General features: G+C 44.3%; 1 protein-coding gene across 4 annotated transcripts in view; it reads right to left on the bottom strand.

Moving 5' to 3' along the window:
- Positions 1 to 24,139, bottom strand: part of NLRC5 (NLR family CARD domain containing 5) — a 95,506-nt gene that overhangs the window by 56,371 nt on the left and 14,996 nt on the right. For all 4 annotated transcript variants that reach the window (XR_013825212.1, XM_079906717.1, XM_079906715.1 and 1 more), the window contains exons 2-3: positions 3,503 to 3,587; positions 3,030 to 3,141 (exon numbers count right to left, since the gene is read on the bottom strand). Coding sequence is in view for 3 of the 4 variants with exons in the window: in XM_079906717.1 (XP_079762843.1) it covers positions 3,030 to 3,049 (20 nt within the window). In the remaining variant the exon portion in view is untranslated. The remainder of the gene's footprint in view (positions 1 to 3,029; positions 3,142 to 3,502; positions 3,588 to 24,139) is intronic.

The raw sequence follows: 24,139 nt of genomic DNA on the forward strand, positions 1-24,139 counted from the left end.
CAGACACAGAAGACAAAGAAGTGTCCTCTCCGTGGAGTCTCAATGCCGTTGCCCAGAGCTCGGTCCCAGAAATTAATCTCCTTCTTCTGCATCCTTTGCAAAATTAATCTGTGCCTATGTATTGGCTCTGGAATGGTCTAGTTCATCCCCCGTGGATAATGCCCTGATGATGCTTTAATTCATTCTTGTTTCCATGGACCCATTTGTGCTGCTCTCTGTGTGAGCTAAGCTCATGGCAGAGACAACTAGCTGTCCCCCAAAATCTGTTCTTCCCTTCTTCCTTAGTACTAGAACCCCTGAATATTCCCTGGTCATCTGGAATAGACTATATTTCTCAGCCTCCCTTGTAGTTAGATGTATCCATGTAATTAAATTTGGGCCAATGGGATATAGGCGGAAATGTTGTATATCATTCTTTGTTTCTTCCTGTTGGGTGGAATGCCGATGTGATGACTGAAACTTGGGCAGCCATGTTGGATTATGAGGTAGAAGCCAATACCGAGGAAGACGGAGGGTAAAGCTTTCCTGCCCTGGACTCTCTGACTTTGAATTTCTATTACATGACAAGGAAATACATTTCTATTCTGTGTAAACCCCTGTTGCTTGGGCCTTTCTGCTATTCACAGTGAAATACAATCCTAGCTAATACAGACCATCTCCTCTCTCTCTCTAAGCAAATTCTCCCCTTCTAAACTGGAACTCTCAAACAACCTGCTGGTAGGAGTACTAATATAAGGCAAGGGACACATGTAGTGAAAGCCTAAAAAGTCTGTAGGCCCTTTGATTCAGCAATTCCATTTCTAACACTCTAGCCTTAGGAAACAATCATGGAGGTACACAGAATTTTTAGTTACAAAGCTGTGCACTGCAGGATTATTTTTAATAGTTAAAAATTGGAAGCAAAAATAAATAAATAAATAAATAAAAGGGCTTCCCTGGTGGCGCAGTGGTTGAGAGTCCGCCTGCCGATGCAGGGGACATGGGTTCGTGCCCCGGTCCGGGAAGATCCCACATGCCGCGGAGCGGCTGGGCCCGTGCGCCATGGCCACTGATCCTGCGTGTCCGGAGCCTGTGCTCCGCAACGGGAGAGGCCACAACAGTGAGAGGCCCGCGTACCGCAAAAAAATAAAATAAAATAAAAAAATAAAAAAAATAAAAAATTGGAAGCAACCTAAATATCCAACAGTGGGAGATTAACTAACTGGTTATCCATAATACAGTAGAATATACTATAACATTTCCAAATGTACTTTCTGGTACTATTTCCTTAATAATAGAGGCAAGCACTCAGAAAGCACTTACTATGTGTTAGGCACTGTTTTACGTGCTTTATGTGTCTCATCTAATTATCACAATTCCAGAGACTCCACTTCTAACTCTGAAAAAGGTAGGAGGCCTGCCCAGGGTCCAGCCATACCAACTCCCAGAGGCTGGGGCAAAGACCATGTGTCCTGGGGTTCAGACCCCAGCTTCTCCCTTGACCCTCGGCAGAGGCCTACTGGGCACATGTCCCCAGCCCCTCTGGTCATCCTTCCCCAACTAAACTAATAGCAACAACTCCTTGCTCAGGCACAGGGCTTTAGAATTCATGAAACATGCTCACATCTATGGCATGGGCAGGGATCACCATTCCCACTGAAGAGATGGAAAGACTAGGCCAAGGAAGGGTAAAGGACATGCCCAAGGTCATCATACAAGTCCATGGCAGGGCCAGGCTCAGAACTGAGATTTCTTACCTCTCAGGCCAGTAAATTTCCAAGGCTTGAGATCCCTAGGTGGCACCAGACAAGGGCTAATCCCTGCCCTTTGTGTGATCTTGGCACAAGGATGTGAACATGGCCTAGGGTACAGTTTCTTTTCTGGGCTCTAATGTCCAAAATCATATGGCCCATAAAGAAATCATCCAGGGCAGCAAGGTGCCAGGCGGAAGTGAGGAGTGCCTGGATGGTATAATTTCTGGGAAAGTCCTTCAAATTCAAATTTCCCCTCTAGACAGTCTAACATGATGCCATTGTTTCCACCATGAGTGCTCTATCCCCTGGGGGTAAGACCTTAAGCTCTTTAAAAATAACCATCCCTGGAAGAAAAAGCACATTATATTATTATTGGTCATTGTGAAAGTCTGTGGGAAATAGCCTTGGAGACAGAGGTTCATAGTAGAAAGAGCTTCAGCCCCAGAGTTAGGAGACGGGTGTGCCTGTCCCAGCTCTGTAACTAATTCTCTGTTCACAGAATTAGGGCTGTTCACAGCTACTCTCTTTCTAGGCCTTTGGTTGGATTGCATCTCCCTGCCCCTTTGAAACTGGGTATGGCCACGAAACTTGCTTTGGCAATGAAATATGCTAAAGAATGACCCACGTCATGTCTGTGCAGAAGTTCACCTTGTTCTCTCTTTTCCTCTAACACAGTGGCCAGCAGTTCCAGATCTCGGCTGTTCCTTTAGCCTGGGTCCGGGAAAGAGGATAATGTGGACTAGAGGCCCCAGTCGATTCATATTAGACAAGAACTGAGACCAGGAAATAACTTATGTTGTCATAAGCCACGGGGACTTTGGAGGTTGTTTGTTACTGCAGCATACACTAGCTTATCTTAACTGATAACACTCTTTGCGGAGCACAGGCTCCGGACGCGCAGGCCCAGCGGCCATGGCTCACGGGCCCAGCCGCTCCGCGGCATGTGGGATCTTCCCGGACCGGGGCACAAACCCGTGTCCCCTGCATCGGCAGGCGGACCCTCAACCACTGCGCCGCCACCAGGGAAGCCCTGATACACTCTTAATATGAGCAAATCTCTTCTCTGTCAGGGCCTTGGTCACACCATCCATGAAAAGGGTAGAGGCTGATGCAGGTCCTTGCTGACGTTCTGTGTCTGATGATTCTCACGCTCATGCTGAAGGGTGACTAAGGGTAACTTTGCTATATTGGGGGCAGTCCAGGGAGCAGTAGGGTGCAGTCTCGGCAGTAGGAGGGTGGGGGATGAAGGAGTGGATGGGAGGGAAAGAGAGGAGGCAAAGGGGAACGATCACCTACCTGGCTTCCTGGTTCATCATAGATGTTCTAGGATGTCCACAGAGAGGGTCTCATGGGTTCCTGGGCCGAGTCCCTGAGCTGGATTTTCAGGTTCTTTCCATAGGACAGGCCCCTAAGAGAGAGGAGACAGTGCACTCTCCCCATCATTATTCCAAGTTCCAAGAGGAATTCTGTAAAGAAGGCACTGACCCCTATACCCCTGACACCGCTGAGGACAGAGACCCAGAAACAGTCTCCTCGTCTTCAGGTACAGATCTTCTTCTTCCCCAACCAAGATTCTTTTTGTCCCTGGACTGTTCACAGCCCAGCCCTCCCTGGTGTCACCTCCCGCCGTATCTGGCCCAGAGGATGCCCCTCTTCCTCTTCCAACTTGAACATTCTCCTTACAGTGACTAGTGACGTCACTGCAGCCTCCTCAAATTCAGCAGACTTATTACAGCTAATTTATTGGATGAAAATGGAATAATCCTTACCACAGATGTCAGCTTCCTTTCCTAATAAAACTCCAAAGAGGTTAGCATGTGCAGTCTTCTCTCTTAATACGTCATGAGGAAGTTTCTAAATAATCAAGAGCAAACATTTTTCTTAATGAGAAAACCCAGAGGCATTGATCACTATCTCACCAAGAGGACAATAAAATGATGCTCTGATATTTTATAATAACTATGAATGGAGTATAACCTTTAAAAATTGTGAATCATGATGTTGTACACAGGTAACTTACATAACATAGTACATCAACTATATCTCAATAAAAAATAAGATAAAATGATGCTCTGGCACAAATGCCTACGTAATACAGCTTTAGAGATCTCATCTAACAATAAGGAATAGAGAAGAAAAAAGATGGCTAAAAAGTACACGGAAGAACGGAAGAAAGGCAAAAGATGAGAGTAGTGTGCACTGATTATCTCCGAAGTATGAGGAATGTAACAACAAAGTTCCAGACTTTAGATCAATCCACACCAAGAGGGCACATTCTATAGAGAGCCCAGAAATAAACCCACACACCTATGGTCAATTAATCTTTGACAAAGGAGGCAAAAATATACAATGGGGAAAAGATGGTCTCTTCGGCAAGTGGTGCTGGGAAAGTTGGACAGCTGCATGTAAATCAATGAAGTTAGAACACACCCTCACGCCATACACAACAATAAACTCAATGGCTTAAAGACTTAAATATAAGACATGACACCATAAAACTCTTAGAAGAAAATATAGGCAAAACACTCTCTGACATAAATCGTACCAATGTTCTTAGGTCAGTCTCCCAAGGCAAGAGAAATAAAAGCAAAAATAAACAAATGGGACCTAATCAAACTTACAAGCTTTTGTACTGCAAAGGAAACTGTAAACAAAACGAAAAGACAACCTATGGACTGGGAGAAAATATTTGCAAATAATGTGACGGACAAGGGCATAATTTCCAAAACATACAAATATCTCACACAACTCAATAACAAAAAAATGAAAAATGCAATAAAAAAATGGGCAGAAGGGCTTCCCTGGTGGCGCAGTGGTTGAGAGTCCGCCTGCCGATGCAGGGGACGCGGGTTCGTGCCCCGGTCCGGGAAGATCCCACATGCCGCGGAGCGGCTGGGCCCGTGAGCCATGGCCACTGAGCCTGCGCGTCCGGAGCCTGTGCTCCGCAATGGGAGAGGCCACAACAGTGAGAGGCCCGCGTACCGCAAAAAAAAAAAAAAAAAAACTGGGCAGAAGACCTAAATAGACATTTCTCCAAATAAGATACACAGATGGCCAATAGGCACATGAAAAGATGCTCAACATTGTTAATTATTAGAGAAATGCAAATCAAAACTACAGTGAGGTACCACCTCACATCGGTCAGCATGGCCGGCATTAAAAAGTCTATGAATGCTGGAGAGGGTGTGGAGAAAAGGGAACCCGCCTACACTGTTGTAAACTGGTGCAGCCACTATGGAGAACAATATGGAGGTTCCTCAAAAAACTAAAAATAGACTTGCCATATGATCCAGCAATCCCACTCCTGGGCATATACCCAGACAAAACTATAATTCAGAAAGATGCACGCACCCCTATGTTCATAGCAGCACTATTCACAATAGCCAAGACATGGAAACAACCTAAATGTCCATCAACAGATGAATGGATAAGGAAGATGTGGTGTATATATATATATATATATATATATATATATATATATACACACACACACACACACACACACATATGTATATATATGTATATACACACACACATATATGTATATATTCATGTATACACACACACACACACACACACACACTGGAATACTACACAGCCATAAAAGAGAATGAAACGGTGCCATGTGCAGTAACATGGATGCAACTAGAGATTATCATACTAAGTGAAGTAGGTCAGAAAGAGGAAGACAAATACCATATGATATCACTTCTATGTGGAATCTAAAATATGACTCAGATGAACTTATCTACAAAACAGACTCACAGAGAACAGACTTGTGTTTGTCAAGGGGGAGGGGTGGTGGGGGAGGGATGGACTGGGAGTTTGGGATTAGCAGATGCAAACTATTAGTATAGAGTGGATAAACAACAAGGTCCTACTGTATAGCACAGGGAACTATATTCAATATCCTATAATAAGCCATAATGGAAAATTATAGGAAAAAGACCATATATATATATATATATATATATATATGTATGTATAACTGAATCACTTTGCCATATAGCAGAAATTAACACAACATTGTAAATCAACTACATTTCATAAAATAAATTTTTAAAAAGGAGAGCATATTCTAATATAACAGAGAAAAGTACTGTAGTTAGAAACAAGGAAAAAAAAACACGGCCTGTTGAAGAGCTACTGAGGTAATAATGGCTTTTTTAAAAAGAAAACTGTCAAATTCTAACAGAAGAAATGGAGAGAAGCATGAGCAAACTGAAATAAAGCCTTGCTATGGACTGAATGTTTGTGTTCCCCCCAGACTTATATGACAAAGCTTAAATCTGCAGTGTGACGGTATTTGGAGATGGAGCCTTTGAGAGGTAATTAGGTCATGAGGATGCAGCCCTCATGATGGGTTTAGTGCCCTTATAAGGAAAGGCAGGAGAGATGTGCTTCCTCTCTCTGCTCACTGCCACCTGAGGAGGATAAAGGGAGGAAGCAGCCATCTGCAAATCAAGAAGAGGGTTCTCACTGGGCACCGGATCTGCTGGCTCCTTGATCTTGGACTTACCAGCCTCCAGAACTGTGAGAAATAAATGTGTGTTGTGTAAGCCACCCAGTCTATGGTATTCTGTTATGACTGCCAGAACCGCTATAACAGACTAAGACAAGCCTGCCTGTGACTACAGAAAGTGAAAGGAAAAAACCCTCTAAGTTAATAGACATATTTAAGGCAATGCCTTAAATATATTACAGTAGGATACTTCTGAGAACTTGGTAAAATTATAATAATGGTCTTTTAGACAAAAAATGACAGATATGACAAGTGTTTGTATGCCTTAACTATTTCATAATAAACATTTTGAATTAGAATTAGATAAAAAGAAAAAAACCGAAGGCAATTATATCAAAGACTATTCATTGGGAGAGGCAGGCAATAATGGAGAGGCTTCCAAACAAAGGCATTTTATAAAGTAACTGTCATTAAAACCTTATGGTACCAGGCGCTTCCCTGGTGGTGCAGTGGTTAAGAATCCACCTGCCAATGCAGGGGACATGGGTTTGAACCCTGGTCCGGGAAAATCCCACATGCCGCAGAGCAACTAAGCCCGTGCGCCACAACTACTGAGCCTGCATTCTAGAGCCCACGAGCCACAACTACTGACCCCTTGTGCCACAACTACTGACGCTGGCGCCTAGAGCCCATGCTCTGCAACAAGAGAAGCCACCGCAATGAGAAGCCCGCGCACTGCAACAAAGAGTAGCCCCTGCTCGCCGCAACTAGAGAAAGCCTGCAGGCAGCAACGAAGACCCAACACAGCTAAAAATAATAAATAAAAAAAAAAAATTTATAAAAAAATACTATACAAAAAAAAAAAAAAGAATCCACCTGCCAATGCAGGGGACACGGGTTCGAGCCATGGTCCGGGAAGATCCCACATGCTGTGGAGCAACTAAGCCCATGTGCCACAACTACTGAGCCCGTGTGCCCTACAGCCTGTGCACCGCAACTACTGAGCCCACGCGCCGCAACTACTGAAGCCTGCGCACCCTAGGGCCCGTATGCCACAACTACTGAGCCCGCGTGCGGCAACTACTGAAGCCCGTGTGCCTATAGCCTGTGCTCCGCAACTGAGAAGCCACCACAATAAAAAGTCCGCTCACCACAATGAAGAGTAGCCCCCACTTGCCACAACTAGAGAAAGCCCGCGCGCAGTAACGAAGATCCAATGTAGCCAAAAACAAACAAACAAAACACAGCACGTATATAACCTACAATGGTATAATGGAAGAGATTATTAAAAAAAGAATATATATATGTATATATATGTATGTGTAACTGAATCACTTTGCTGTATACCTGAAACTGACACAACATTGTATGTAAATCAACTATATAAAAAACACATAGTAATACAAGTGTTTTAAATGGAAAGAATTATTATTATTATTGTTATTGGCTGTGCTGTGCCCCTTGTGGGATCTTAGTTCCCTGACCAGGGATTGAACCTGGGCCCTTGGCAGTGAGAGCACGGAGTCCTAACCACTGGACCGCCAGGGGATTTCCTTTTTTTTTTAAGAATTATTTTTTAGTTACATAATTAAGTTAAATTTTTCTGTATGGGCAAATTTAAACCACAACCAGATACCATTTCACATCCCCATCGAATGTCTGTAATGAAAGAGAAGATAATACAAGTGTTGATGAGGATGTGGAGAAACAGGAGCTCTTATATACTGCTGGTGGGAATGCAAAATGGTGCAGCCACTTTGAAAAAGTTTGGCAATTCCTTAAAATGTTAAACAGAGAGTTATAACCCAGCGATTTTCTACTCCTAGGTTTATACCCTAGAGAAATGAAAATATACATCTACATGAAAACATGCACACAGATGTTTATCATCCCTAATAGCTAAAAAGTGAAAACAGTCCAAATGTCCAAAAACTCACAAATGAATAAGCAAAATATGGTGTATCTATCCATACAATAGAACTTTATTTAGCAACAAAAAGGAACAAAGTAACAATACATACTGCAACACGGATGAACAGCAAAAACATGCTAAGTGAAAAAAGCTCCAAAGTATACTAGTAAGTGAATTCAACTTTTAAAAGCTATGGCACATGTATGTTTTAAATGTGCTGTGTGCATTTGCATACATAGAGACCAACTCTAGGGTTACACAAGTAACTGGTGACAGGATTGTGTCTGGGGAGGGAACCTGGGGGACCCAGGCAAAGGAGGGCCCTTTACACTGTACAGTTCGCTCTGTATCTGTGGGTTCTGCATCTGTGGATTTGAATCTTCAAATGTGGAACCCGCGGATACGGAGGGCCAACTGTACTACGCCATGTTATGTAAGGGACTTGAGCAACTGAGGATAGGGATATGGAAGGACGACCGTTCTCTTCTGAACCACCTCGTACCATTAAAACTTTTCAACGGGTGCATTTCAATTTTTTTTTCAAAGCCATAAAACGTTCACATTAAAAACTAGAATAGACATTTCCCCAATGTGTAAGGAAGAGAAATTCACAGTGCTGAGTAAGCACAGGAAACCATCAGTGCTGCTCACATGAATGGAAGTTCCCTACAGAACGTGAAACACTAAAACGAATACAGAATTAGGAAGGCAATAAGTGAGGATAAATATCTGCATTAAGTATGACAGATAGAGACTGAAAATTCAAATTAAAAAGTAATTCATACACACCGAGGAAATACTTTATTCTACATTTTTTTTTTTCCGGTACGTGGGCCTCTCACTGTTGTGGCCTCTCCCGTTGCGGAGCACAGGCTCCGGACGCGCAGGCTCAGCGGCCATGGCTCACGGGCCCAGCCGCTCCACGGCACGTGGGATGCTCCCGGACCGGGGCAGGAACCTGTGTCCCGTGCATCGGCAGGTGGACTCTCAACCACTGTGCCACCAGGGAAGCCCCTATTCTACTTTTTGTTTAATGTTTCTGTGTGTGTTATAGGGACAAACCTACATTTTCACTGGGAAAGTGTTGAAAAAGTTGAACAGATAATGTAATGAATATTTGCTAAATGCCAGGCAAGTGCCTTTAGGCTTCATCTATTTTAATTCTCACAGCTACTCCTCTTGGATGCCTCCTATGCATTTAAAAATTTCCGGGGACTTCCCTGGCCGTCCAGTGGTTAAGACTCCATGCTTCGACTGCATGGGGCACAGGTTCGATCCCTGGTTGGGAAGCTAAGATCCTGCATGTCATGCTGCAGGGTGTGGCCAAAAAAAAAAAAAAATTTCCCAGTCCAAAGCTGAGCTCCTGATCTCCCCTCCCAAACTGCCCCTTCCACCCACCCCCTTCCCCATTCCAGTGAAGGGCGGCCTCAAGATTCCTCAAGCTCAGGCCAAAGGTGGCTTAAGTTTGCCAAGCATATCACAGAATCTTACTTCCTCCACTGCTACCTAGACCTGGCACCATCATTTCTTACCTGGATTCCTGCACCAGGAGGCCTACCCCCAACATCCTTCACAGAGAGACAGATGGTCAAGTTAAAACATGGCCCACACCACATACATTTGCCCCTTCCTATCGCACCCTGAGGAAAAGCCAAAGTTCTCAACACCATCAAGTGGTTTGAACAGTTAAAAGAAAAATCAAATGTGATAACTTTAACATTCCCCTTACTGTGTTGGTTGTTTTCCACTTATTTTTAAATTAACTTTTGGTAGTTTATGGTTTTTTTCTGAGAAATTTTCTTAGTTCGTCAAGAATGTTCAAACTTAGTATGCAGCACACAGTTGTGTATAATATTTTTTTTTGTCCTTTTTTTTTTTTTTTTTGGTCGAATCACGCAGCTTGCAGGATCTCAGTTCCCCGACCAGGGACTGAACCCAGCCATCAGCAGCGAAAGCGCGGAGCCCTAACCGCTGGACCAACAGGGAATTCCCTCTTGTACTTTTAAATTTCACATTTTTGTACTTAATTTAGTTTCTCTTACTTTGTCTTTCTTTCCTTATTAAATTTGCCAGCAGTTGGTACCTCTTATGTTTAAAAACAAACTTTTGTTTTCTTTTATCAGTTCTGTAGAATTTTCCCTTCTCTAGTTTTATAATTTTTGTTTTTATTGTCTTATTTCTTTCCCCTGATTTACTGAGACTGTTATTCTTTAAACTTCTGAACTTTACGCCTTAGGCCATTTTGAGTTTTTTCCTTTTAAAAGAACTTTTGGCCAATTTCCATAAATTTATATTGTTTATAGCAAATTTATATTGGATTACTAGTAGATTATAATTTTGAACTGAGTCATTTAATAGAGGGGTGAGCTCTTTTAAAAATCTTGGTCATTAATTTTTTGCTTTACTATACTGTACAAAGAATAATTCCTATCTAATTTCTGCTTTCGGGAATATGTTGAGAGTTCCCTTTTTGGCTTGGTATATGAGAAATTTAAAAATACTCCTTGAACATTTAAAAGATACTCTTTTTCAACAAAGATGGATTTCTGTCTCACAAATTATACCAAAATAAAGTCTACTTGGAGTCAAAATTTAAATGTAAAAAGTTAAACCATGAAAGTACTAGAAGAACAGATAAACAACAAGGTCCTGGGAATTCCTTGGGGGTCTAGTGGTTAGGACTCCACGCTTTCACTGCTGAGGGCACAGGTTCAAACCCTGGTTGGGGAACTTAGATCCCGCAGGCCAAGCCGCCAAAAAAAGAGAAAAATTATGGCACATTCATGCAATGAAATCTTATGCAGCCATTAAAAAGAAAGAGGCAGAACTATGTGGAATGATATGGAACAAGATACATCACATTTTCAAAAAGGTCAAGGGCAGAATAGGGTACCTATGCCGCATTCGTGTAAAGAAAAAAAAAATGTTTATGTTTCTAAATACATGAATATTTCTGGAAGAAACTCATAATAGTAATTGTCCCCAGGGAGGGGAACTTTTAGAATTTTATGTTGGGGCTTCCCTGGTGGCGCAGTGGTTGAGAGTCCGCCTGCCGATGCAGGGGACACGGGTTCGTGCCCCGGTCCGGGAAAATCCCACATGCTGCGGAGCGGCTGGGCCCGTGAGCCATGGCTGCTGAGCCTGCGTGTCCGGAGCCTGTGCTCCGCAACGGGAGAGGCCACAACAGTGAGAGAGGCCCGCATACCACAAAAAAAAAAAAAAAAAAAAGAATTTTATGTTGTATGCATGTATTACCTAAACAAGATTAATTTTTAAAAAATCGAATATATCTATTACCTCACCCATACTGGTTGTCCTTCACATCTCCTATGGTGGTATCTATGTGGTTTGGGGTAGCCATCAAAGAATGAGAGAGACATTCTTAGTCACTGTGCTTCTATCAATTTCTCCATGCATGGCTAGCAGTTTTTAAATTTAAATATGAATTTAAATAACAAATTTTAAATGATGTTACGTTTATGGGTTCATGTTACCCAAATGCATAAAATTTTATTACTGCTCTACAGAAAGCAAGATAGCAGAGCGCTGCTAATAGAACAAAGAAAATAAACTCTCAAGCCTTTATATTTGCATTTTTAGCACCGGGATCTCCGGCTAAAAAAAAGTGTTACTTCTAAGAGTCACCAATGCATCCCTGGGATAGGGCGATCAAACATGCGGCTCAGAGAGAGGCAGTGAAACGCCCAGCATCACACAATCAGAAACAGTCAGCACACCAAGGGAATCCAGGCGTGTGGGTTTGCAGGCCGGTGTTCCTGCCACTCCAGGTCCAGACAGCAAGAGGGAAAAGGGCAGGGGACCTTGCTGGGGTGCTAGTCTCACTGAGGGGTGGGCATGGAAAGATCACTCCATCCTGGCTTCAATTTTAAGCAGAGAGCCCCTTCCGTTGCCTGCATCGCTGTGCCCTTGGGGAATCTCCTGCCATCCAGGAAACGCCACTGCTGTGGAGGTTAGGGGGTAGAGTGGAGAAATCACAGCCAGTTCCTTTGCCCCAGTCCCAGGGCCTTTGCCCTGGCTGCTCTCTGCACCTGGAGACACCCCCCACCTCCAGTCCACAGGCATGCACACGTGCACGCACGCCAGCACACACGCCTCTGGCCAGAGTTGTCTCTAAAACTCAGTTCTGGGGCTTCCCTGGTGGCGCAGTGGTTGGGAGTCCGCCTGCCAATGCAGGGGACATGGGTTCGTGTCCCGGTTCGGGAAGATCCCACATGCCGCGGAGCTTCTGGGCCCGTGAGTCATGGCCGCTGAGCCTGCGCGTCCGGAGCCTGTGCTCCGCAACGGGAGAGGCCACAACAGTGAGAGGCCCGCGTACCGCAAAAAAAAACCAAACAAACAACTCAGCTCTGGTCTGGCCTCATTTCTGTCTAAACCTCTTGTAGTTTCCCACCACCTGCAAGACGAAGTGGCACCACGTTAGCATGACTTCCACAAAGCCGGTCCACCTCAGGTGCCGAAGAAAGGCTCAAAGGATGAATAAACGAATGGTCCTTCACCGTCTGGGTCCTGGCCATCTCCGGGCCCCCTCACACCACCCGCGCTGCCCTGCCATGTGACCATGCTACCACGGGTGTGATCTTCCCATGCCCACCCCGCATCCTCTTTCACAACCCCTTGCCTTGCACACATGCCCTGCTCTGCCTTGAACGCCCTGCCCTTTTTTTCCATCTTGCAAACTCTTCCTTCTCCTCTGGACCCAGCTCCAATCGACTTTTGCTCCCTTCTCAGGGAAGTCTTCCCAGCTGCCTTCCCAGACCGAGTGGCACCCCCAGTATTGGGCTTCCCTCCCTAGCACTCTCTCCTTTCTCCTCCACAGCAGGGCTTGTCACTCTGCATCATCATTTCCTCTTGGCCCGCCCTTCCTTCAGCAGCTGGGTACACCTCCAGGGCAGGGACACTGCCTGATTGTGGATAAGGGCAAATGTCTTGGCACCAGGGCCCTGGATGTGAGTCTCTACTACACAGTTACCAGCTGTGTGGCTATGGTCTGGTTACTCCATGGCTTGGTACCTCAGCGTCCTCATCTGTAAAATGGGGATGTTCTAGGTCAGGCTGCTAAAAGCAGAGCCCAAGACAGGGGTGTCTGTCCAAGTTATTTATTAAGGTGGGAAGGGAAGCAGGATGGGGTTGGGGGAGAAGTGAAGCACAGATGTGGTTTCAGGAGCAGTCTAGCTTTAGCCTGACCACAGGGAACTCTGGGAATGTGAACAACACTCCAGAGTTTGTCCTGACAAGAGGCAAGGGGGCGGCGCTGTTCCCCCGCCCATATCCGTCACATCTGCCACTCATTGGCTACGGGCCATGCCTATGGGGTGGAGGAGGGGCATTCCTATCAGACACGGGCAGTCCTTCAGGGCGGGGTGCAGGTGTTAGTGGGCCTACACCCACAATGGGTGGGGGAAGGGGGACTGGCCTATGAGGGGGTCCAGGAGACTGGTGAGAGGGAATCCCAGCCGGGTCAGCCTTGGGGGTATTAATAGCTACCTGGCAAGGTCGCTGGGAGATGAAGCAGGCAAAACCCCTGACACGGCATCTGGCCCATTAGCTATTATTACCAGTGTTGTTGTTCTTGTTATTTCCTGTGTAGCCCCAGCCCCTAGCACAGGGTAGAAGGAAGGGAGGGCGGGAGGGAGGAGAGGATATGGTTTGAGTCACATACTTCCGGCTGCTGTCCTTTTGCTTCTTCCCTCTCCCTGCTTGGATGCAGAGGAAACCCCCCTGAGGCTGGGGCTCAGGAGTAACAGGTGCTGGCAACACCCCTCCCACTTGCTGGGATCTGTTTCCTCATCTCTACAAGGGGGAAACCACCTGCTGTCCCTGTTCCCGGGGCTGTCTGGGAGGGTCAGGCCGAGGATCAGGGTCTGGGGGAGGCTGGAAGCCCTGTCCCTCCCCGGGCACTGGCAGACCTCGGGGTTCTGCCCCAGCTCCTGGGTTCGGGTGGGGAGAAAAGAGGACAGAAGGGGGCGACTGAGGCCAGGCAGCGGGAAGAGAGGGACAGAACTAAGAAGGCTGCCAATGCTAACGGCAGGGTCAGGAAGGATGCGGTTGGCGGGGTCAGTACCCCCGGCCACGACATCCACTCAAGACATTTGGACCAAAATATCACCGAAATTGAGAAAAGAAAGTGCTACTGAAGTTGGTTTCTCAGGACTGAGTGGACAGGTCAGGCCTGGGGACCCCAGGGTGGACCAGAGTCCACAGAGGCCCTCCAGCCCTCTGGGAAGCCTCCACGCCAAGCCCTGCAGGGCTGATGACCGGGAACACAGGGCCTCTGCTTCCCCCAGGGTGGCTGATCGTAGTCCGAGGCTTCAGAGGATGCCTGAGCCCAGATGCAAAGGGGAAGAGAGCTGGAAGAATCCTGGCAGTGGGGTCCATGCCAGGCCCATTTTACAGATTGGGAAACAGAGGTCCCGAGAAAGGAAGGCCTTGCTGACACTCACAGCAAATAAGAAGCAGAAGTGGGACCAGACTGACCCAGTGGGCTCTTTCTGGGGGACTGATACAGCCCCACCCCAGGAATCACCCTCTTCTCATGAGGCCCCATGGGAGGTATCTTCAGGGGGACGTCAGCGGCCATCTCCTCCCTCACCCACAAAAGCTGGCATAGCGGGCAAGAGGGGTCCTTGACACAGCATATTTCCATGGGGTGATGATGACATAGGAGAATACTGTTCCTTTGAAAACACTCATCTTTATTGTCCCTCACAATGACAAGGTCCTGCAGGACTTAAAATGCAGTCACATGCTTTACCAAAGCACAAACCGAGGCTCCCAGCAGGGAGGGGGCCTCCCCAGGTCACTAGCTAGACAGTCGCAGAGCTGACAGTTGAACAAACATCTTCTTGCCTCAAAGCCCTTGTGGAGGTGGCACAAGCCTGCACTCTGGGCCTCAGGCCTGGGCCTGGGAGGTCCCTGTTCCAAATCCAACAAGGCTTCTCTCTCCTTGTCACTGGAAACCAGGAAGCTGGTTTCCAGTGACAAGGAGGGGATGAAGAAGGCTCGGGATGTAAAGGAGAGAAGTTAGATCCTGAGGTTCGAATCACAGCCTGGAAATTGGTCTGCCCGCTTTCAAAGGCAAATTGGCAATGATTTCTAAAACTTAAAATGTGTCCGGCCTTTGGGCTTCCTTGGTGGTGCAGTGGTTAAGAATCCGCCTGCCAATGCAGGGAACACGGGTTCGAGCCCTGGTCCGGGAAGATCCCACATGCCGCGGAGCAACTAAGCCCGTTGCAACAACTACTGAGCCTGCGCTCTAGAGCCTGAGAGCCGCAAGTACTGAAGCCCGCGTGTCACAACTACTCGGCCTGTGAGCCACAACTACTGAAGCCCGCACGCCTCAAGCCCGTGCTCCACAAAAAGAGAAGCCACCCAATGAGAAGCCCGCACACCAAAACGAAGAGTAGCCCCCGCTCGCCGCAACTAGAGAAAGCCCGTGTGCAGCAATGAAGACCCAACACAGCCAAAAAAAAAAAAAATGTGTCCGCCCTTTGACTCTACAACCAAACTGCTTGGCAGAAATCTACAGGGAGAGCCACACGGCCTGCAAGGCACAGAGTGCAGTACATAAGAAAATCCTGCAGCTGCGTTTGAACAACTCATAACCTAATATAGTTTGGTTTACCACGCCTCTGGGTTACGGGCATGAAGGCCACTGATGCGGCTGGATCCTCCATATGTATTACTGAATAGACAAGACACACGTATAATGATATGCATGATATGACATCATTTGTCTGAAGAATACATATAAAACAAAACACCAATACTCCAGTTCTATAATAACATGTTTTTATAACTTAGAGGGTAAGAGCATGAATTTTGGAGCCAGGCTGTCTAGGTTTGGGACTAAACTTTTCACCATTTTCAGGCCGTGAGGCTTCAGGCAGGTTGTATAGCTTCTCTGAGCCTCAATGTTCTCATCTATAAAACAAGGATAGTAACAGTACCTTCCTCACAGGGTTGTGAATGAGTTAATACACATAAAGCACTTGAAACAGGGCCTTGCAGTGAGTGAGCCCAATTTAAGTGTTTTGGGGTTTTGGTTTTTTTTTTCTGGCCGCGCAGCACAGCTTGTGGGATCTTAGTTCCCCGACGGCAGTGAGAGTGCAGAGTCCTAAGCACTGGACCGCCAGGGAATTACCTTGCTTGTTTTCTTTAATGCGAAGGCTTAGATAAAGTTCTGGAAGGCAACACACCCAACTGGTTACCTCAAACTGGGAGAGGACAGACCTGGGGCGGGAAGCAGTGAGTAATGGAGATTTTAGCATGATGTATAAGGTGTTTAGCTTTCTGCAAAGAGAATTTAGTCATGTATTACCTGTATGGTTTAAACTGAATACAGTTTTTTGAAAGTGAAAGAAGACCGAAGATCAGTGACCAGAAAGCTGGACACTTTGAAGTTAGAAGAGGAATTCTGCTTCCGGGACGGATCATCTGACCGATGTTGTCCCATGCCAGCTGACAGTGACCAGACACACAAAACACGGGTAGGAGAAAGGCTTGGGGCTGGGACTGGGGGTTAGGGGATTGGTTGGTTGGAGCCTCAGTTCTGAGCCCCACTGCCCCAAACTGACTTGTTAGGTGACAGCAGGCAAGTCCCTGCCCTCTCTGGACCATGGTTCGCTTGTATGTCAAGCAGGGTTAATATCAGCCCATCTCACAGGGGTCTGTGGAGCTGATAAAAGAGCCTTTGGGGTCAGGAGGCTTGGGTGCAAATCCGGTTTTCAACATGTTGTGCTGCCCAGGCTAGGGCAAGTTTCCTAACATCCCTGGACCACATGTTCCTCACCTGCAAATGCGGTGATGATTTTGCATCCTCTTCACAGGGTCACTCTGAGGATGGCGGACAATACTTCATACAAAGATTACAGCGCAGTGAGGGGACTGCCCACCCGCAGCTGATGCTAGTTGATGCTAATCTCATATATTGGGTTCTCAGCACAGGTTGGGCATCATGCTACAGTATTCCACCTGCATTTCCTCAGTGGATCCTCAGTCAACCTTTCAAGGCAGATATTGCCTTCATTTTACAGATGAAGAAATGGACTCTGGGAAGTCAAGAAGCAAAGAGTGGATTTAAAACCTCTGCTGAACCCAGAGGTGCTTTCCTAACTGAAGCACCATACTACCTTCAACCAACGACTTCTTTCCAAACGAAATGATCATTCCCATAGCTCTTGATTACTTTTCTGCTATAAAATATAATCTGCACTCATTTGAAAAGTTCTAAACATTGCAGAAATATATAACGTGAACTTTCCCACAATCTTACCCTTTAGGGATAGAAATACAATTTCCAAGACTTTTTTACCCATGTTGGAGGACATTTTTGCCTTATCTGAGAATCTGAGTAGCGTTTCCTTAAAAATTTTCTAGAAATCATTTCACTTTGAACTTGATTTTCTAAAGTATCATTTGCCCTGCATGGAAGGTAACCCCTAAAAGAGAAACCCAAGGGAAACAAAACCAAAATGATGCCCGTTGAACGGGACCTGGGCGTGGCTGCCTATGGCCTGAGGCCTGGCCTCGCAGTGTGGAAAAGGTGATCAGGAATGTAAGAGGCCTTACAGACATTAGCAGCCAACTGAGACTTTCTCCTTGACTCAACAGGAAGGATTAAAGAGAAGTGCAAAGAGGACAGCTGCTCTCACTTTATGATTCAGCCCACTGCCTCGTCCATGCACCTCCTAAACATCATCCTGCTGACTCTACCGTGCAAGTCTCTAACGAGGCAAACCTTTACCTGCCCATTTCAAGAAGAGAATTCTGAGGCTGAGAAATGCACAGGACACCTTCAAGAACTTAGGGAAAAGACTACTGTGAGACCAATAAAACGGCACGCTATTTCTCTCTTCAAACAAGATGCAGTGACAAGATCTGAATACCTCAGAGTACCAGCTCACCATGATTTGAGTCCTCCCTCCATTTGGCATGAGGGGCAGAAGGAACCGCCCTGGCAAGGGGTTGATGGGGGTTTGGGGTTTCATGATGGTACAAGCTCCATCCCTCCCCACAGGAGATGGGTGTTGAGGGATCAGGCAGTTTTCCAGCTGCCTGAAACCTCTATATCCACACAGTCTTCTAGGAGAGAAATTTAGCAACACGGTCTCAAACATTTTGAAAATAATGGTTCCAGTGAGGATTCGGGGAAGATGGCAGAGTAGGAAGCACCAGGAATCTGTCTCCTCACTTAGACAAAAATCATACGAGCAGAATCTGGTATAACTGTTTTGGAACTCCGGAGTCTGTTGAAAGCTTACGGCTTCCAGGGTTAATCTGGACTCTTAAATTTCGGTTAATTTTAAATTGGGAGATTAGGTTTGACATAAATACAATACCATGTGTAAAATAGACAGCTAGTGTATAGCACAGGGAGCTCAGCTTGGTGCTCTGTGATGACCTAGATGGGTTGGATGGGAGGGTGGGAGGTCGGTCCAAGAGGGAGGGGATATAGGTACACATATAGCTGATTCACTTCATTGTAGAGCAGAAACTAACACAACATTGTAAAGCAACTTTACTCCAATAAAAAAAATTGGGGGGGTTCATTTTGGTCAATTTCAGCTCTTAGTACAGTAGTAGGTAGCCACCCCCCACCCCTTGGTCTTGTGGCAGCCAGCTGTGCACATGTTCCTTAAGCAGCTTGCACGCAGTTTGCAGGAGCGAGGGTGGGTAAAAAGGACCCTGTCCTCCAGATCCCGGAGATTTGTACCATAATTGTTGACTGCTGTTTCTGATCTCAGAGGTGCAGACAGAAGCAGGCAGCCGTTGTCACTCCACCACCCGCTCTGCGGTGGCAAGCCCCTCCCCTTCCAGCTGAACTGACTTCCGGGCGATTTAAAGGGCCTGTGCCTTTTGTTCCCTCCTTCAATTTTGCTTTTCCCCTTTTGGAAGCCAGACATTAAAGACTAGGACATTCAGAAACAACTGCACATATGAGGAACATTACAAAGTGACTGCACATGCCCAAGGAAAGGCTCAGCAAAGACATAAGGAGATGAAAAGACATAAGAAGGCATTAAGTTAACACCTCAGGTTGATCCTGGGCACAGAGACAGTTCACAACTATACAAAAAACCAAAAATGATCAACAAAAACCCAAAACCGAAAAACAGCAACCCTGGCAAGGGGGAGAATCTGATTTCCAGAGTTACCACATTATTAGATTCAAATGTCCAGTGTTCAGCAACAACAACAGAAAAATCACAAAGCATACAAAACAAACAATGGCCCACTGAAAGGAAAAGATCAATTCAAAAGACTCTGTCTCTTAGAAAACTGTAACGACAGATATATTAAAGACTTTGAAACAACTGCCTTAAAGATGCCTAAAGAACTAAGAAAGTCAAAAAAATTATGTGTTAACAAAATGCAAATATCAATAAAGAGATAGAAAACCTAAAAAGAAACCAAAAAGAGATTCTGGAGCTGAAAAAATGCAGTATCTAAAATGAAAAATTCATAGAGGGATTCAAAGGCAGATCTAAGCAGGGAGAAGAAAGAAACAGGGAACTTCAGGATAGGACAAAGGAAATTATCGAGGCTGAGAAACAGAAAGAAAAGGAATGAAGAAAAGTGAACAGAGCTTAAGGGATGTGTGAGACATGATTAAGTGGACCACCATACACATTATGGGAGCCCCAGAAGAAGAGACAGAAAAGGACAGAGAGAAAAATTGAAGAAATAATGGCTAAAAACTTCCCAAATTTGATGAAAAAGCTGAATATAAACATTCAAGAAGCTCAATAAATTCCAAGTAAAATTAACTCAAAGAGACCCACACCAAGACACATTATGAGCAGACTTTCAAAAACCAAAGACAATGGGTGAGTCTTGAAAGCAGCAAGAGAGAAGTGAATCATCAAATACAAGGGCTCCTCAATAAGACTATCTGCAAATTTCTCCTCAGAAACTTTGGAGGCCTGAGGACAGTAGGTCCATACATTCAAAGTGCAAAAAGAAAATAACTGTCAACCAAGAATGCTATATCCGCAAAAGTGTCCTTCAAAAGTAAGGGAGAAGGAATTCCCTGGTGCTCCAGTGGTAAAGAATCCACCTTACAATACAGGGGACATGGGTTAGATCCCTGGTCAGGGAACTAAGATCCCACATGCCGTGGGGCAACTAAGCCTGCATGCCACAACTACTGAGCTCGTGTGCCTCAACTAGAGCCCACGTGCTGCAAACTACAGAGCCCACCCACTCTTGAACCTGCCTGCCACAACTACAGAGCCCACACGCCCTAAAGCCTGTGCGCCACAACCAGAGAGGAGAAAGAAAACAAACCTGCACACCACAACTAGAGAGAAGCCCACACGCTGCAACAAAGAGCCTGCTCACCACAACGAAAGATGCCGCATGCCTCAAAGAAGATCCTGCGTGCCGCGACTAAGATCTGATACAGCCAAAAAAAAAAAAAAAAAAAAAAAACCCAAAAGGAGAAATCAAGACATTCCCAGATAAACAAAAGCTGAGGGAATTCATGACCACTAGACCACTAGATGTGCCCAGCAAGAAATGCTCAAGGGAGTCCTGCAGGGTGAAATGAAAGGATACTAGACAGTACCTCAATGTCATAAGGAAAAATAAAGATATAAATAACGGTAAGTACATGGACAATTATAAAAGCTAGTATTATTGTAGCAATAGTTTGTAACTGTACTTTTGGTTTTCTACAGGATTTAAGAGACTATTACATGTAAAGAAAAACAATTATTAGTGTAAAGGCTAGTATACAGTACTGTAACTTTGGTTTGTAATTCCAAATCTTGCTTTCTACATAAACTGGGAGACTAATGTGTTTTTTAAAAATTATTATTTTATATTTGGGGCACATAATGTATAAAGATGTAATTTTGTAACATCAGCAACAGAAAGCAGTGGGGATGGAGCTGTAAAGTAGCAGAGTTTTCGTATGTTATTGAAGTTAAGCCACTATATTCATATCAGAGTGTTATAACTTTAAGATGTTAAATGTAATCCCCATGTTAACCACAAAGAAAATAGCCATAGAATATACACAAAATTAAGAAAGAATTTAAACATTTCACTACACAAAGTTAACTAAACACAAAAAAAGAGAGGAATGCAAAAAATACAGCACGAAAAAGCTATAGGGCATATAAAAAACAAACAGCAAAATGACAGAAATAAGTCTCTCCTTATCAGTAATAACCTAAATGTAAATGGATTAAACTCTCCAATCAAAAGACAGAGATTGGCTGGATAAAAACACATGATCTAACTATATGCTGTCTACAAGAGACTCACTTGAGATTCAAGGACAAAAACAGATTGAAAGTAAGGGGATGGAAAAAGATATTCCATGAAAATAGTAACCAAAGGAGAGCAGGAGTGGTTGTACTAATATAAGATAAAGTAGGCTTTAAATCAAAAGAAGTTTACAAGAGGCAAAGAAGGACTTTATATGTTAATAAAAAGTTAAATTCAGCAAGAAGATATACCAATTATAAACATTTACATACCTAATGACAGACCACCAAAACATACAAGGCAAAAACTGACAGAACTGAAGGGAGAAATAGGCAGTTTAACAATAATAGTTGGAGACTTTAATACCCACTCACAATAATGGATAGAATAATCAAGCAGAAGATAAGTGAGGAAATAGAGGACTTAAACAATACAATAAATCAATAAGATCTGACAGATACATTCAGAATACTCCCCCCAATGACAACAGAATACACATTCTTGATTGCACACGGGATATTTCCCATGATAGACCATATGTAGGGCACAAATTCTCAATAGATTTTAAAAAATAGATATCATACAAAGTATAGGCTCTGACCACAATGGTGTTAGAAATCAATAACATAAAGAAAACTGGAAAATTCACAAAATTGTGGAAACAAAACAGCCCACATTTAAACAACCAATGGATCAAAGAAGAAATCACAACGGAAATTAGAAAATGCTTAGAGATGAATGGAAACAAAAACACGACATACCAAACCTTATGGGACACAGCAAAAGCAGTGCTAAGGGGAAATATTATAGCTATAAATGTTACATTAAAAAACAAGAGAGGGCTTCCCTGGTGGTGCAGTGGTTGGGAGTCCGCCTGCCAATGCAGGGGACACGGGTTCATGCCCCGGTCCGGGAGGGTCCCGCATGCCGCGGAGCGGCTGCGCCCGTGAGCCATGGCCGCTGGGCCTGCGCGTCTGGAGCCTGGGCTCCGCAGCGGGAGAGCCCACAGCAGTGAGAGGCCCGCATACCGCAAAAAAAAAACAACAAGAGAGATCTCAAATCAACAACCTAACTTTACAACCTAAGGAACTAGAAAAGAAAAGCAAATTAAACTCAAAGTTAACAGAAGAAAGGAAATAATAACAATTAGAGTGTAGATAAAGGAACAGGAGAACTGAAAAATAATAGAGAATATCAATAAAATCAAAAGTTGGTTCTTCAAAAAGTCAACGAAACTGACAAGCCTTTGGACTAAGGAAAAAAGAAGAATCAAATTACTAAAATCAGAAAGTGGGGACATCACTACCAATTCTAAAGAAATGAAGAGAATTGTAAGAGAATACTACGAACAATTGTATGTCAACAAACTGGATAACCTAGATGAAATGGACAAATTCCTAGGAACACAAAACCTTCCAACATTAAATCACAAAGAAGTAGAAAATCTGAATAGACCTATAACTAGTCAGGAGATATATCAGCAATAAAACAAATCTCCCAACAAAGAAAAGTCTTGGAGCTGACGGCTTCACTGGTGAATTCTAACAGAAAGTTAGAAAAGAACTAATACCAATCCTTCTCAAACTTTTCCCAAAAGTTTTCCCAAAAACTGATGAGGAAGAACACTTCCTAACTCATTCTAGGAGGCCAGCACTGCCCTGATACCAAAGCCAGACAAAGACACTAAAAGAAAACTCGAGACTAATATCCCTTATGAACAATGATGCAAATATCCCCAACAAAATACTAGCAAACCAAATTCAGCACATCAAATTTAAAAGATTATACACCATGACCAAGTGAGCTTTATTCCTGGAATGCAAGGATGGTTCAACATATGAAAATTGATCAATGTAATATGCCACATCAACAAAATGAAGGGAGGGCTTCCCTGGTGGCGCAGTGGTTGAGAGTCCGCCTGCTGATGCAGGGGACACGGGTTCATGCCCTGGTCCGGGAAGATCCCACATGCCGTGGAGCTGCTGGGCCCGTGAGCCATGGCCGCTGAGCCTGTGCATCCGGAGTCTGTGCTCCGCAATGGGAGAGGCCACAACAGTGAGAGGCCCGCGTACCGCAAAAAAACCCAAAAACCAAAACCAAAAACAAAATGAAGGGAAAAAACCCACACAATCATTTCAATTGATGCAGAAAAAACCATTTGACAAAATTATACACCCTTTTACGATAAAAAAAAAATTCAACAAACCAGGAATAGAAGGAAACTACTCCACATAATAAAAGTCATATATGAAAAACCCATAGCAAACATCATACTCAATGTTGAAAGACTGAAAGCTTTTGCTTTAAGATCAGGAAAAGGCAAGGATGCCTGCTTTCACCACTTCTATTCAACACAGAACTGGCAGTTCTAGTCAGATCAATTAGGCAAGAAAAAGAAATAAAAGACATCCAAATTGCAAAGGAAGAAGTAAAATAATCTGTTTGCAGATGACAGGATCTTCTATGTAGAAAACCCTAATGACTCCACAAAAAACCTGTTAGAACTAATAAATGAATTCAGCAAGGCAGCAGGATACAAAGTCAACACAAACAAATCAGTTGTGTTTCTAAATATGAAAGATAACAATCTGAAAAGGAAATAACCAAAACAATTCCATTTATAATAGCATCAAAAAGAATAAAATACTTAGAAGTTAACTTAACCAAGGAGGTGGAAGATCTGTACAATGTAAGTACAAAATGTTGCTGAAAGAAATTAAATAAGACATAAATAAATGGAAACATATCCCATGTTTATGGATTGGAAGACTCACTATTGTTAAAACGTCAATATTGGGA

This window comes from Stenella coeruleoalba (genome assembly GCF_951394435.1).
Source record: "Stenella coeruleoalba genome assembly, chromosome: 20".
NCBI classification, from domain to species: Eukaryota; Metazoa; Chordata; class Mammalia; order Artiodactyla; family Delphinidae; genus Stenella; species Stenella coeruleoalba.